Raw genomic sequence first — 16,821 nt, forward strand, 5'->3', positions numbered from 1 at the left:
ATAATCTTAGCAATAAGACTTAATAAATGTGAGTTTTGTGACTGATCAACTTTTGCATGGCAAATACTTTGTGAGAATGTGCACAACGTTCTCAACATTCCAGAAGTGCTACTGTTCCCAAAAGATTCAAGATTCCTGTTGCAGAAGCTAAATGGAATTATTCTGAACAGATAACAAAGCATTGGACTTTCCATTGTCTTTGTATATAAACCCTCTCTTTCTCAGTCTATGCACCCACACTTACAAAAGTCTTCTGAATATTATGGTTTGGGATGCTTCATAGTGTGTATACACATAAAAACACAGTTAGGCATTTAGCTGTACTGAAATAAATAGACCTGAGTATGTCAGTTAATGACCAATATTTCCTTAAGCTGTTAATACTTTCTTGATACTAATTTCTTTCAGACTTTCTTGATACTAATCAGTCTGCTACCCATCTCAAATCCTGCACTTCCCACCCTCCTAAAAATTAGGCTTCAATATCTTACCCAAGAAGTTTCTCTTGGTCCAGGACTGTCCACACGGGAAAGGGTGAAAAAATCCATTAACACAAATCCAAAGTGTTCTTAAAATATTAAACTATTATTCCCCAAAGAACTCAATAATTCACGAGACCAAACCATACAAATCAATAACTCCTATTTTTTTTTTACATTGCCAACAGAAATCTGGTATCTCTCTTTGCAATTAAATTCCTTGAAATGTCCAGTAGAATTGAAATAAAATATTTTGATGAATCAATTTTAATCTTAGAAACTTTCAAATAAATTTGACCTTTTTGGGACTAGCAATCATTGTTGTGCCATTATTCTAATGTTCTTGATGAGCCATAAAAGTTATTAGTATCACCTTTAAAAATACTTAGTTTTTAATACACATATAATATGGGTTTAGGTTCAGACATTGACTTAAAGTATTTGGTCTATATCGAGCCATTAAAACATGTTTGAGATGACCACTTTATCACTGTTGTAGATTAGAGAGGCAAAATTTGATTCAAAGTCAAGAAAAATCCTTAAATAATTATTGCAAAATAACTGATTGAAAGTTTGTACTGTTTTCAAAATTCCTTCCAGGGTTTCCAATGGAACATTTTGTCTCCTATTTTAAAGTACAGTTCTTCTGTATAGATATACGTTCAAGTTCATCAACATTAAAGTCCAAGCTCCCATTTCATAATGATGAGTCCACACATTTCACTAAGCTATGGTTTGCTTATTTGTAATTTACTCTATAGTTGGCAGGGGATGAAATACAAGCAAAGTCGTAAAATGTGCCTTGCAATATCAATTTTCATCTATCCCAAATCAAAAACAGTACTTTATGACTTACTGTATTACAATGTATAAATGTATAACCTGTATCATTTATTTAGTTATGTTTTGCCATATTCTGATGCCGTTGACAAGTCGTTTAAATGTCTCAGTAAGTTTGAAATAAATTATTTTTCTACTAAACTCCATTTCCCAGGATCCTTTTACACACTTCCACATTTTTTTATAGCATGGTGACCAAAACTGGGTGCAATATTCCAAGTGTGGTCTAACCAACACATTATAAAGTGGTATTAACACTTCATATGATCTTGATTCTATGCCTCTGTTAATGCAGCCTAGGACTGTGTTGGCTTTTTTGGCAACTGCAGCACACTGCTGGCTCATATTTAAGTGATTGTCCACCAAGAATCCAAGATCCCTCTCACAGTTATTATGACTGAACAAGGAACCACCTATTCTGTACTTATGCATTTAGTTTTTCTTGCCTAAATGTAGAAAATTACTTTTCTCATCATTGAACTTCATTTTGTTAGATAGGATACAATGCTCACATCTGTCGAAATACTTCTGCAGCTATTACTACACACAGGTGCCTGAGCCTGGCACTTACTGAGGTTTGAATCCAAACTGTTAATACCTGCGTCAAATCTGGATGCCTTTCTTTGTTATCAGGAGGAATAAACTCTTTCAGGTTCTTCCACCTGTGAGGAAGTCAGCTGATTCTTAGTACTGCTTGTAGTATTCCCTCACCTGTTCCTTTTCCTCATGGACTTCCTCAGTCATCCAGACTTGCTTGTCTAAGGCCAAGTCGATTTTTCTCTCTGTCAGAATATCAAATGGTATGATTTATTCCGTTTCTTTTGCAAAATGTTTTCCTGACATCAATATTATTGTATTTCCTCAACCAATACAAAATAAAGTTGCATGGGTAGACAGCTGCAATTTTGTTTTTTAGCTGAAAGAGTCTAAGATATTTCAAGGGAAATAAGAGATCTAACAATAGATAGCCTATTTATTTATCTAATTAATTAATTAAATTTATTTAATTTATGTATGTCCTACCTTTAGTATTTTTACAAACAAATTCAAGACGACAAAAATATCCAAGCACCTTCCTCCTATTTTCCTTGTAACAACCCTGTGAGGTGAATTGGACTCAGAGTGACTGGTCCCAAGGCTGCCAATGCAGTAGCTTCCATATTCCCACAGAATATCTCATGCAGGTTATCTCCAAGCTCTACCCGCAGCTAATTGTTTTCATTTCTTCATATTTTTCTCATACATATCTGCAAATCTTATTGATAGCAAATCAGCATGCAATATTATGAACGAGATTCAGATCACTAGTTCATAGCTCTTAAGCCACTTACACTAGGAGTAATTTTTAAATCATATGAACATTATTTCCAAACTCTGAGTGATGGTAGTTTTAATGTAACAAATCTTGAGAGGGGAAGTTATCTGAAATAATTTGTTGTTTTGCTGTCATAAAATTAGCTTTTGTATTTTTTTTTCAGATCTTCCTGAAAGTCATAAATATTTTTCAAAATATCCTATTCAAATAAAAGTAATTTATAGCGGAAATTGTGCTATAACATTCTTTATTTCAGAGAATTCTGACGACATTTTGAAAGATCCATCAAAATGACAATTCTACATTGCATACCGTAGCTCTAAAAGATATGGAATATTAAAGAAAATATTGTAGTAACAATATGACAACAAATTTATTCTGACAATTTTATATCATTATTTTTTTCATTGATGCCTTTATTTAAAAGAAAAAAATCAATTATTTACCATTTTGATTTATATATTTATTTTATTCTATTTTTGCGAGAAAAGCACTCACAATGTAAAAGCAGATCATAATAATAGCTGTGCCTAATGCAAAATATTTATTCATGTCATGTTAACCAAAATTCACCCAACCCAATTTCTTGGGTTTGTATGGTCCCCTAAATCATAAAGTGACCATATAGGCTATGTTTGAAGAACATACCACACATTAAATTGCATCTTGCAGGTGTCAAATTTAAAAGTGTTGTTGAAAGAAAAGTGCTCTGTGTTAATTTGCAACAGATAAGGAGAGGAAATGATTGCTTTTGATTGAGATGATACAGAATTTCATATTCTAACTGAATTTAATATATCTACTGCAGCAGTGGAGGTTAAGTTTAGAAAGATCTTTTTATGCCTTTGCAAGCTTAAATTCTGCATTTATGAAGGGAAACAGCACATAGATTAAATGTATGTATATCAAATGTTTATATGTAAAGTTGTTGTATACCAAGTCAGATGAAAGTGGATCTGAGCAACAGGTCTTCTGCATTCATCCTTCCTTCCTTCCTTCCTTCCTTCCTTCCTTCCTTCCTTCCTTCCTTCCTTCCTTCCTTCCTTCCTTCCCTTTGGGTCTCAGGCCTGCAGAATACTAGCAGTTTCACTGAGGAAGATTACAATAAAGTTCAAAAACTGACATTTGCCAGTTCTAGGGAAATGCTTCTCCAGAGGTTGGATTTTTAACAGGAGGTAGCAGATAGTGAAGTTGAGTTCTTTTATATACAAAACATGAGCTACAGGTACAGTGTGCATTCTAAGCAATGTTTGATGGTTTGCAAGAACCTCTGCTTCAGAAAAGCTCAGCTGTGTTAGATCTGTTCACTGGACATATTTTGTTAAATTCCCTAGAAAACACAGAGCCATTAATCCAGTCAGATATATGGCTTCCAGCCTAATGATGTCTTGGAAGTCTTTAAAATAAATTGGCTATTCTTCCAGGTCTTGAATAAAGTAGCCTGTTTGTTACATTTTAAGATACCCAGAATGTGGTTTTTCTGGTTGCAAATTACCTTTTTCCTTTCTTATTGTTTCCTATCTTTTTCAAGAGTTGGTTGCCATGTAATTCAATTGTAATAAAAATAACAAAAGAATGCCCAGTGAAGTAGATCAGTCAGTGCTGTTATTAAATAGCAATTTACAGCAAAGTTCTTTTCTTATAATTAGAAAATGTATAGAAAATATAAAGACATGTTTCAGCCATATGGAAAGGGGTGGTGGTGGTTGGATTTGAAGCACCTTAAAAAGTCAAATTAAATCCAATCAATAAATAGATTTTCCAGATAACCACCTCCTAGGCAACTTCTCGAAGCTCAAAAGTGCTTAGAGCAGGCTAATTTACTAGGTCCACACACATATTTTCCCACAAAGGTGGGTATCAATCTCAAGATGCCGATGACCTGATTGTGACAATGGATTGATGTCTTCTACTTTCAGATCACCTATATTAACCACAGGAAGAAGCACTACATGACTGCTTTCATTCTCTTTTTGATTCATTCGATGAAGAGAGCCAGCTATTACTCTGTGCGGTTCACAGCCTCTACTGGGAATTGAACTCATGGAATTTTGCCCTTTGTAAAATTACACATAGCTTTGAGGTCCTTGGAGCTTGGTCGTTTTCCTGCAGACATTTCATTACCCAACTAGGTAACATCATCGTTGCTCCTGCCCTTGAAATATCTTGTCCCAAGGTGAGATTGGCTCCCACTCTTCTGACCTAAGAGCCTTGGGGTCCCAAACCATCTGCCAGATGGTTTGGGACCCCAATGAGGGAGTAATCACACTGGAGGTAGCTGATAATTAAGACCCAACCTCACCTCCTCAATCTGTCTCTCTCCTGTCCCAACATGTGCCTATGATTTTATTTTGATTGTACTGTCATTTTATTGATAGGAATATTTATTTCTGATGATTTTAATGTTTTTATACTGTAAGATGCCAAGAGCTGCTTTGAAACAAGATGGGCTGCAAATAAATTTAATAAATAATAATTGGTGTTATGTTACCTAGTAGCAATGAAGTATCTGCAAGAGAACACCAAGGACTCCACAGTTCATCCCTGGGGTACAGATATTCTCTTTTCTCAGTACATAATGTCAGTTTTAGGAGTAATCCAGGTACTGTTGCTTGCATCGAGCAATTTGTGGAGCACTGTATTGAGACACTGGCAGATTCTCATTGCCATTGACTGACAGAGAGGTATAATGAACACTGATTTAGCTAACATAAAAAATGTCTTGAGATTCTTTGGCTGTTTCTTTTCTGCACCTTGCATAATGCTATCTACCCGGAAAAGAAGTAGCATAATAATTATATACGTATATACATACTACTATCACTTATTTAGTTCTTCTCTGATATTAGATTCAATTATATGCACACCATATATCCATAGTTAATTTGCAGTAGTATGTCTGGAAACAAAACGGAAGGATAAAAAGAGGAAAACATCTGGATATTGCATAATATAATAAGCAATAATATAATGGGTACGAATGCATGTTGCATGTATCATGCTTCAGTATGGAAAGCATCACTGTCCCAGTGATAGAGACTTAAACAATTCAAAATGCCCATCCTGTATGCTCCCACTGAATTAGAAACTGATTGTGCCTTAGGAGCAGAATGTTACCACCTGGGGCATATTATACCTTCAGCCACAAAGTAGTTTGCTTTCTTTGGTTTCATGCATGTATGTGAAGCCAGGTGGTTACAGATACTGGCATAATTCAATGTGCAATGAAAAGAGAGACATTCTGGCTGGGGTTCCTTTGCTGTGTAAAATACCAATTTATAATCTAGTTTTTCATCCAAGCTTTGAGGTCACAATGGCAAAATGTTCCCTCCACACCCATAGTTTGCTATATGGGGGTCCTCCTGTTTTTTGGATTGTTTCACCCACTGCATCCTACCGTGGGTTCTGCGAGTAAAGAGAGAATAGTTATTTTAATACTTTTTTTTAAAAAAAAGATGAAAATCATCAAGCAATTTTCTTTTAAAGAATCCCGTTGCATTCTAGTAATATCAACGTATCCTAACATTCAACCCCACCCCGGACGTCACGACCACTCAGGCAGGCCAAAGTCAGGTGTGGCGGCTGGGCAAATACGGAAAATCTCGCTGCCTCCCGACGTGCTGCTCGCGCACTCGGTCTCCGCTCCCGCCTTGAACGCCAACGCCGCCGCCGCCGCTGCCTCTCCAGCTGGAGTGCTCGTTTCCCCCTCCTCCTTTGGGTGTTGCCAGGTTTGCGCTTCTCATGGCAGGCCTTGCCCGCGTGTACCCAAACGCCGGAGTTCCAGATTCAACGGACGCGCCTCCGTTTCTCTGGCCGCAGAAGCCTCTTCGCCTCGTTCCCCTTTAGGCAAAGGCGCCGTCAGGGTGGACCGGCCTGAGCCCGGGCGGCGCACGCGCCGGCTCTCCTGCCTCGCGCAACCACCCCGGAAAATTCCCCTCTTTCTCCGCCTCCTTTTGCTGCTGAGAGCCACAGCGCGGGCGCGGGCAACCCTTCGCCTCCCGGCGGCGGCGGCGGCGCGCGTGCACCCAGGCGCACCCAGAGAGCCACACGCAACCAGGCGCGGCAGGAAAGGCACGGCGCGCTCGGGCTGCCCCTGCCTGCTCCCCTCCTCCCGCGTCTCCGCCTCTGCCCTGCCCTGCGCCTCTTGGCCGCAAGCAGCTGCACTAGCCCCGCCGGGCCCCGCCTGTTTCTCCCTGGCGCGGGAGAGGCGGAGAGCGAAGCAGACCACGAGCAGCAGAAGCCGCCGCCGGGAGGGGAAAAAAGCCTTCTCGCCTTCTTTCCTTTTCCTGTGGCTGAAACATGGGTAAGTCGTCCCGAGCCCGGCAGGTCAGTTGCGTTTCTCCAGGGCCCCGTCAAGGTCCGCTGAAGCATCCCTCGAGCAAGGTCCTCGCTTGCGCGGCTAGAGGGACAGCCGGCAGCCCTTTAACAAACCCGTGTTAGGAGCGGAATAGGACAGCGGCGTTGTAGCAAGTCGGGGTGTTCTCCCCCATCGCCCCCTCGCTCTCCCGCTCTCCCTCTCTTTCCTTTTTTTTTTTTTAATCTTCCATGAATCCCCCCCCCCCCCTCCCATGGTCTTGGTTGCCTCTCTCCTTCTCGCTCTTATGTCCGAGCAACGGGAGAAGGAAGCCGACTTACTTATAACTTCCTCATCCGCACATCCCTTCGCTTTCGGATTCCGCGGGGGAGCCGGAAAAAGCGATGTGCTTTTTCTCAGGGAAGTGTCTGCTTTTCTCGTGAGGCTGCTCGGCCAGGATGTCCGTAGCGGGGACAGGAGGCTGCAGGTATCATGAGTGACCTTAGTAAACCCGGGGATGGCTGAGGTGGCAGCTGCGAAGGTCTTTCCAAGACGGAAAGAAGGACCTTTGAATGGGAAAGGTGTTGTCTTGAGTTCAGGTCTCTGTCCCACCAGCAGCATTTAAAGGCAGAGAGGTTAACTGTAAACAAGGCATCCCAGTTTTCTAATGAATTATCATTAGCATTTTCCAAAATTAGTTGTCAAGTTCCCAGTTATTTCATGCTTGGTTTATCTGAGCTGGACATAATTTTCATTGAAGTAAACTCAGTTTGGCTGTAGGTATAAGTCTGTGTTTCCTAAGCACTGTGGGCATTTGTTTTCACTGTATGTTTTACTAAGTAAAGTAGCTTGCCATGCAGTTGTCTTTACAGGGCTCTTGTATACATCATTAGATTTTCTTATTAAAGTTGAGGAATGGGTTACTTCAGACAGGACAGTCTGTTATGGACAGAAAGAAATGACTGCATTGTCATTTAGTAAAACAGTTAATTAAACTTTACTAAATGTCCTAAGGAAAAAGCTGCACTGGTTGGGGATACAACTTACTAACTCAACATTTCCAGGCCACACTCGCCCAAAATGTCAATTCTGCTGAAGTTCCTTGGACTGTTTTACCAGTGAGCACATGATGCACCCACCTGGATCAAACTATTACTGTAAGGAGGCCTAGTCTGAATCAATGCCTGGAAGGGAATCCATCTGGTTATGGAATATAAAGTCACCTTAAATTTCAATATAGTTGGAATTATTCAAATATTTGGTACAGAGGTAACAGAAAGAAATACATATAATAGCTCCATGCCATTTGCTTATTTTGGGACTTATTATCTGCCCCTTTACCTGTAAACCATAAGTTGTCCTTTCAGGAAATGTTTTGTGTTGTATATATGTGAAAAAGAAGATGATTAATACAATATTATAATCTCTCATTTTAAGCAAACAGTGCCACCAAAATAATCTACATTGAAATACCAGGACTTAGTATTTTTTAAAAAAGAAATGTGACCTGTTCATTTCATTAATTAGTCATTGCTGTATTTTTTTTCCTCCAAGTTGAGTACTATATGCCAAACCTGTTCTTGCCTCTTTTTTCAGAAGCTGTTGATAGTTGAGGGTTAGTGTGGTAAACAAATCGGAGCAGTCTCACTAGTGGCTTTAACAGATGTACTAGAGGTGATTCTTAAATTTCACACCAGGAGTTCTAGAACGTTCACAGAGGGAAATCAGTTCCTTGCAGATTGTGAAAATGTTATTGGTTTTTTTGCATTGCCTCACTTTGCAGCATAAAATATTATATAGCTTCTTTCGAACTCCACAAATCATCTGGAATGACCGGGAGACTATCAGCCTTGGCTATCCCCATTGCTAATTTGTGTCCTGCCTCTGTTACCTCTGTACCAAATATCTGCTGAAGGATATTGTATGTATGTGCGACACTCATAATTAGACAAAATGACTTGTTTTCTCCTTTACTTTTTCTCATACCTAACAAAACATCACCATTCAGAGTGCTAAATTGCAAATATAGGATGGGTGAGATTTTAGGACTCTTTGGCTTCTCTGTGCTGGTCTGGTCTTCCCATTTGTGTATCTCCATATATAAAAGAAATGCCAACCCTAAAGTAACCCTCGAGAGAAAGGAGGTATATTTCATCATGACTAGTAAGTAGCTGGACAACTGCCTCTCGGAAGGGCTAGGAAGTGAAAAGAAGTGGCAAATACAAAGTTTAATTGAAATAGTGGCAATCTGCCACTATTGGAAGCCTGCAGAGAAGCTGATGTCCACCAACTGAAGAAGGAAAGTGATGTCATGAAAAGAATTCAAGAAAGTGATGTCATGAAGGAGATGGTAACGGCTAGGAGAGCAACAGTGTAGTTAGAAGCTGACTGCCATGTTTCTCTGAAAGTAAGATCTACTTCGAAAATAAGCCCTAGCTTGATTTTTGGGGATGGGCCTAATATAAGCCCTACCCCCAAAATAAGCCTTAGTTTTGGGGCAAGGCACATGCCTAAAAATCAAGCTGAGGTAGGAGATGGAGCTTACCATTGCAGCCAGGTCCCCGATTGATTGACACTTGCCTTGCTATGGATTCAATCCGTAGCTTGGTTCTTGGCTGCACAGGCCTTCCAGAAAGGCCTCTGACTGCGAAATGCAGGCCGGAGCTCCATTCTCAGCTGCAGAATGAAGCTGCTCCTTCGGCCGCAGAAGAAGTGGGCCGGCTGGGCGGGGCTGTTGGTGCTGCTGTTGCAAGGTGAGTGGAAAAGACACCCCCCCAAAAAAATAAGACATGGAGGCTAAAAATAAAAATAAGACCAGGTCTTATTTTCAGGAAACACGGTAGTGACTAAAGGGAAGGGGCTAGTTTCCGTCTCTCCACAATCCCAAAATACAATCCCATCCTAGTGGTCACCAGATTTTCCTTGAGGGTAATTGGTGGTAAAATGTTACAGATTTTAAACACCTTGAAATTGATTTGTAGATGAAGAAGGAAATTGATTTGTTAGACGAAGAAGGAAAATATACTGCAGTTACATAGATACAGCTTATGATGACTTAAGTTTGCCTGACTTATTTATTTATTTATTTATGAGACTTATATACCGCTTTAAGTGCAAGCACTCTCTAAGCGGTGTACACCAGTAAGCAATGTGTATGTGTGTGTGTGTGTATATATATATATATATGTGTGTGTGTGTGTGTGTGTGTGTGTGTGTTTTCTGAGGTTTTCGCGGGTATTTGTATGTAGGTCTTTGGTTGTTCGGGTTTTCTCCCGCGTAAAATTGGAAGTGTCTTGGCGACGTTTCGACGAAGTCCCATTCGTCATCTTCAGGCTGGTGTTTTCAGCTTCGTGCTTTGAGCAGCAATGACTGCTGCTCAAAGCACGAAGCTGAAAACACCAGCCTGAAGATGACGAATGGGACTTCGTCGAAACGTCGCCAAGACACTTCCAATTTTACGCGGGAGAAAACCCGAACAACCAAAGACCTACATATATATATGTATATATATTACAATGTATATATACATTGTAATATATATACAATGTATATATATTACATTGCCCCCAACAATCTGGGTCCTCATTTTACCTACCCCGGAAGGATGGAAGGCTGAGTCAACCTTGAGCCGGTGAGATTTGAACCACTGACCTGCTGAACACAGTCAGCTAAAGTGGCCTGCAGTACTGCACTCTAACTGCTGCACCACCTCGGCTCGGTTATGAGATGGGAATCAGATGAAACCAACATCAAACGAACAAGGAAGAATGTTGTTATGGCATGATTGTGCTGCATTAAGGGGCAAATGGATAGAGGGCCTGATGCTGTGTTTACATGTTTACTCAGTTCTGTTTATTTTAATAATCTATATTTTTATACCATTCAGTTCCAACTAGGTCCATATTTCTGGGGTTGTACATACTGAACAATAAGATAACACTCAGGAGTTGTAGATGCACAACATATTAGCATGGTTGGCTAATTTATAGTTCAATCTTTTTGTGGCACAAACACTATCCAGCACAGTGTCAGATATTTTCAATTTATGGAATGTTTTTTCCCAAAGTCTAAAGATTTTTAATGTTCCAGATTAAATCCTGTTCCTAAATGTTATTAGTAATTTCATAGTATCTATTGTTTCAATACTTGTAGTTTCTTGCAGTGTTACTGTTTCAGACTCAATTTGAAGGCTCCTGGGGATTTTAATTTATACTGTGAGGTGGGTTGTGAAAGTACAGATGAGTCAGTTTCCAAGAAGAAATGAAATATCCCCAGAATGCTCTGGTTATTTCTATATCTTGTTTCAACCTGAAAATCTTACCTGCTCAAGGCATCATAATCTTGAATCCTTTGTGAAGGTAAAAAAAAATGGTACTAATAAAGTATCCAGCTAGGTCACTTAAAGGATGTTTAGAGAAAAACACAAAAGCTATTTTAATTTCTTTGATCCACTTAGAAGTTTTGGCTGGAATTGAATGAATCTATCTGCTGCTTTTGCCTACATTTTGCAGAGCAAGAACAAAAACATGATTCTTTTACCTTTAATTTGTGGTGTAAATCACTCATATAATAAAAGTTCCTGAAGGGTTTATTTTCAATGGAGCATAGGACTTAAAGTTCTGATGGCCGGCTGTTGAATCAGAATTATCTCATATTTGTTGCACTATAGTCTTATCTTTCTATATTAGTGCACACAGCTTACTTAATACATTAATATATACACAGTTTATTTAATACATTTGTAGGTATTTAACTTTTGGCATTTAGCTGTACACTTTGTTTTATTATATGAATCTCTTTTAATATATTAATCTAATTTTAGATATAAAGATGATGCCTTTAATTACAATGAATCATGTAGAAAGGTACAGATTTTGACTGCAGTCTTACAGCCAACTCCAAGTATTTCTATCACTATTGCTAAAATATTTCTATGGGTACTGCAGTATTGTAATATTAGACTACAAGCTTTTTAGGAAAAGGAGCTATTGTTTGCATTAATCTTGTAACTGCTCTGCACGTTGTGGATAATTTATGATGTTGGTTCCTGTGTCTACATTCTAAGAAGTTTCTCTCTTTTTAAAATAACCCCTTTTCTCTCTCTCTTACTTTAATGTACCTGTTTCTAGTATTTCCTTTTTTTATCAATATGTGATGCTGTTTTAACTGTGCTTTAGTTTGTCTATACTCTATAGAGACTAGTAATACACACACACACACACACACACACACACACACAAGTTATAACCTTTTTGTTTTAACTTAGATTGGGGTCATGTATGCTGAACCATAGTTTGTTTAATTATGATTTGTTGCATAAGCTGGCTGCATTCAGACACATTAAATAACAAATTACAATTACAAACAGCCATAATGGACATTCACATGGACATTGATTCAAGTCAAAAAGCTTGCTTAGTCAGAGTTTACTTGTCCTTCCTTTGCCTAAAAACTCTCCCTTGTCATTATCTATACTCTTTTGATAAAAAAAATGGTCATCTGGAATACTTTCAGCCTGTTTGACTGTTCATAAGAAGTTACCAGAAAAAAATTTCAAAAGTCAAAACATTCAGATACTAGGATAAAAGGAGACAACATACCAATGACAAAAGAGGGGCAAGGGGGAAATATCATGGGAACAGGGGCCTAATGAACAGGATGAATTAATTTTCTGCATATAGAATATGGAGTCTCAAGAATTGGGAAGCAGATTGTTTTCAAGGAAACAAGAATTAAAACAAGAGTTGGATGGCAGAGATGGCAAAGGGAGAGAAAATGTGAGACAAGTGATTAAGCAAAGGAAGCCAAGAAACCCCTGAAGGTTTGGGCCAGGTGATCTCTGTGTAGTGATAAGAAGAATTGCTGGATAAAAGTTGTCGATGACATTGCGAACCTTGGTTGATTTTTCATGCTGGGGCTGCCTCCTAATATAATTGCAAGGTTAGAGTCATTATACTGCTACCTTTTGCCAGCTTCATAGATACTGCATTGCTGCTTAATGCGTTGGATGCCTTGTTTCACAGCATTGTTTTGCTGTGACACTGTTGCTTGCAAAGGAGAGAAAAAGATGAGGATGAGCAAGGAGGGAACTAAAAAGGTTAGAAAAGGCCACTGCACTGTTGGCCGTATGTGATTCTACAGGCACTCCTGCTGTTTCTGAGGAAATCTCCCAAGAATCAAAGCTAGGAATCTTTGCAGTTGTCCTTGTTTTCTGTCAGCAGGGAACATACCACACTATAGTCTGATTTGCAGAAGACAAAAGGGCATTTATAACAACTACTTTTAAAAAATCACAATAAATTGTAATGAACGTAGAAAATCTAGCTTGAAGCTTCTATGCAACATTTTTCCGGTTAAATCTTCCTATTCGTTTTTTACAGGATTTATTTTCTGCACTTGTTGGAAAGCCTCAGCAATATACTAAGGCTGATTCTCTCCCCCAAACCTCCAGAACTAAGTGTTCCTTGTGACTCTCTGCCCACTTGGTAAATCATGTCGAAGCACCAAACATTTGCTTCTGTGAGCACTAAATCGCTAAGTCAGTTTCATGATTAAATGGTTTGAATGTTCTGCACCTAAGGGGGTCAAGTACATAGTTTTGTTTCATATGGAGCTTATAAAAATTCATATTGTCCTAATAAAAAGATGTGTGATATTAATATATTTACTTAGCAGTCTGTGGGTGCTCTACAGTTCTATTAGCTTTACTGTCATTTTTTCTGAAGTAATCTTTATAGACATTAATATTAAATTGTTTCAGAGAACTGAAATAAAGGATACCAGATAAGATTTTTGGCCTGCAAAAAAAAATCTGTTTTTTCAGATTTGTATAAACATTGCATTGAATTATAATACAAAAGCTGTATTTTGCAAATAGATCAATGGCAATGAACATAGTTCAGGAACAATAATTGCTTTCAGGAGACATATTTGTCAAAGCATGGAAAATTATGCAGAGATGATCTTTTAGTTTATGGGGGCTGTTAAAATCACTTTGAAATTAATTTTAACTCTAACAAAGCTTATAAAATTAATTTTCCTTTTAACAAAGCTTAGGAGAAAGCTGGAACTGTTTTTTAAAGCATAGAATAATACTATATGGATAAAACACTTGAAGCATATTTTAGAAGCATATTCTGTATGCTGCAGTTTTAAGGCTTTCTCTTTTTTCATTCTTTGCCTTGCTTTATATTATTTTAATGGGATATTTTTTTCTGCAAATAACAGAGAGGGAAAATCTTTTTGATAGTTTATGTTTCTGTTTAATCACAAGTTGTTGTTTATTATTATTATTTAAACTAATTTTCTTTACATTTATAACCTGCAATCAGAATTCATTCTTGTTAGTTCTGTTATTTGTATTGCATCACAAAATTAATTTTTGATAAATAGTTTTTTAGATGCAAAAGACTTTGAAATTGCAGGTCAGTATTACATCAACACTGCAATACCTTGCAACAAACTAACTAACTAGGTTCAATTTTAATGAAGTATCAAATCCCTTTCACAGATTATTTTTTAAAAATGATAAATTGTAGAGCTGTCTGTTATCATTGAGCAATGCAAAATAATTAGGACTACAACCTCCAAGCCAGGAGGATAAAAATCATTTTAAGGTACTTTTTAAAAATTTATATCAGATTTATTTTGTAAGAAAGTGAACACTGCTCAAACATATAATTATCAACATACTCTCTGATAACTGAGATAGCGATCAGACACAAGCTAATAAATATGAAATAAACTTTTTTCTAAAAATGGAACACAAATATGAATAATGAATAAAAATATTGTGGATACTATTTATATACTAGTGATACTTTCCCCCTATATCCTGGAAAAATAATCCTCAAATTTCCAACAATAAATAGTGGTTATGAATTGATCTAAAACTTTGAAAGTTGTAAATACACAAAGAGCTCAAAACAAATTGTTCCAACCTCATTGGAAAATTATGGAAGATAATTTTTGCAACCAACGTCTTCCTTTTGAGAAATTCTATAAGATGAGTAAATAAAGATGCACTTTCATTGTAGGACTGTTCTGTAACTTTACCCCAGAGTTATCTGCTCAGTCATTTTTGTATGATGAATTTAAAAAAACAAATGAGAAAATGTTTTAGAAAGATGTTAGTGTGGATTCTCTGTGCTTGCATATCTACCTATCTGCTTTCTGATCTCAAACACACCATGACTAATATGAGAAATCCTACAGAAGCTTGATCCTAGAGTTAGAATGTCTTACACTTTAGTATTATTAATCCTAAATGTATTCTGAGCATAAATAAGGGAGGAAGGGGAGGAGGAAGTTTAAATTGATGTAAGTAGTCTGCTATTCTAGAAAATGAAAAAAGGGAAAATTAATGAAATGTATTAGACTAAAATTAGTAGGGGCATTGTAAGAAGAAAATATACTCTCTTCATTTTGAAACAAAAATAACCTCGGAGTTCACGTTGTCCTTTTAATAAGCTGTTTGAGTACAGTAAAGACAGATTAATACAGAAATAACATTGGAAAATTTAGAAAGATGAGAGATTTGGAAAAGACACCAGTAAAACAGATTTCTTTTTAATAAATATGTTTTCTCTCATAATTGTAACCAACTATCCTTCAAGCAAAGGCCGTTGGGATCAGCTGCACTATAGAGATGAACATTATTGACAATCATAGGGATCAGTGGCTATTAGCTTTGATGGCAGCGTGACTGCCTCTGAAGGCCATCTGGGGGTAAGTGGTGGGCTTCCTGATACAGTTGGTTGGCCATTGTGGGAATAGAATTATTGTGAGTTAGATGGTCCACATTCAATCCATCAGGTCACTGCTTATGTTCTTAAGATCAACAAGTCAATTTTCCATAGAGATAGCAGTGTGACATGGCAGCAGTTTATTTCTATCATAGCTGATGATTTCAGTTTGACAAACCCTTAGGGTACTATAAGAATTAACAATACTTAAGGGGTAACCCACTCCAGGTGTTAACATCAATCCTCTATGGAACCTCCCATTGTTTCAATAATTTTCTTTGTAGCAAATATATCACTGCCATGTGACACCATAACCTCCATAAAAGATAAATTCTCCCAGTGGCCTCCCAATGTTATACAATGTGATCAAATAATTTTTAGATCATTACAAAATGATTGAGAATATGTCTTTGTTAATCTCTCTTTAGCTGCAAGTTTCATGTATATTTATAAAAAACTTAAAAGAATCAAGGTCATATGGGCAACTGGGTAGAGGTTGCAAAATATGTGAGATTAAATATGAAGGGAAAATGGGAAAATGACTTTGAATCTGTGTAGATATTCTGCTGGATCTTTATTTTCTTTCCAAATTCAAATGGTTTTTTTTTAAATAATATTTTATTAATTTTCCAATTTTACATTTACATATTTAAAAAGCAACGTGGTGACTGGGTTAATCAGTAGTTTGATAACAAAACCTTTAGTATAAATCTCAAGTTACAACATCAAATATTTCCTCTCTTTTCCCTTAACATTTACTGTCTCTTATTTAAGCTAATACAGTTCTTATTATATCAACTCAGTAAAAACATCATTATTACATTTATCAATAAATTTTAGCTTATACGTATCTTAATTGTTTTTTACATTCAATCTTCATAAACAATCCATATCCTGTTATTAATTTTTTTCCATTTTTTAGTTTTCCATCAATATTCTAATTTAACCTTTAATATTTATAATTTTCAGGCTTTAGGTAACCAAGATTTCCCTTATCTTAATTCATAACTGAATCTAATATCCAAAATACACATTTTATATATTTGAATATAATCTTGTTCTATTTCCTAAAAGTTACCTATTTCCCACCATATTAAATCATCTATACAATAATACAATCTGGACAGATTTGGATGGATAGACTTGAAC

General features: G+C 37.3%; 1 protein-coding gene across 4 annotated transcripts in view; it reads left to right on the forward strand.

Moving 5' to 3' along the window:
• The first annotated feature begins 4,919 nt into the window (after positions 1-4,919).
• RAP1GDS1 (Rap1 GTPase-GDP dissociation stimulator 1) overlaps positions 4,920-16,821 on the forward strand; it is a 79,253-nt gene continuing 67,351 nt past the window's right edge. For 2 of the 4 annotated variants that reach the window (XM_039322843.1, XM_039322844.1), the window contains exon 1: positions 4,925-6,937. In XM_039322843.1, coding sequence (XP_039178777.1) covers positions 6,934-6,937 — 4 coding nt within the window. In that variant the 5' untranslated portion in view covers positions 4,925-6,933. Of the gene's footprint in view, positions 6,938-16,821 lie in introns of all 4 variants that reach the window. The other 2 variants (XM_039322845.1, XM_039322846.1) reach the window with 2 other exon arrangements.

Source organism: Crotalus tigris, unplaced genomic scaffold, assembly GCF_016545835.1.
Source record: "Crotalus tigris isolate CLP2741 ecotype Arizona unplaced genomic scaffold, ASM1654583v1 scf7180000024151.2778019, whole genome shotgun sequence".
In the NCBI taxonomy this organism is placed as follows: domain Eukaryota; kingdom Metazoa; phylum Chordata; class Lepidosauria; order Squamata; family Viperidae; genus Crotalus; species Crotalus tigris.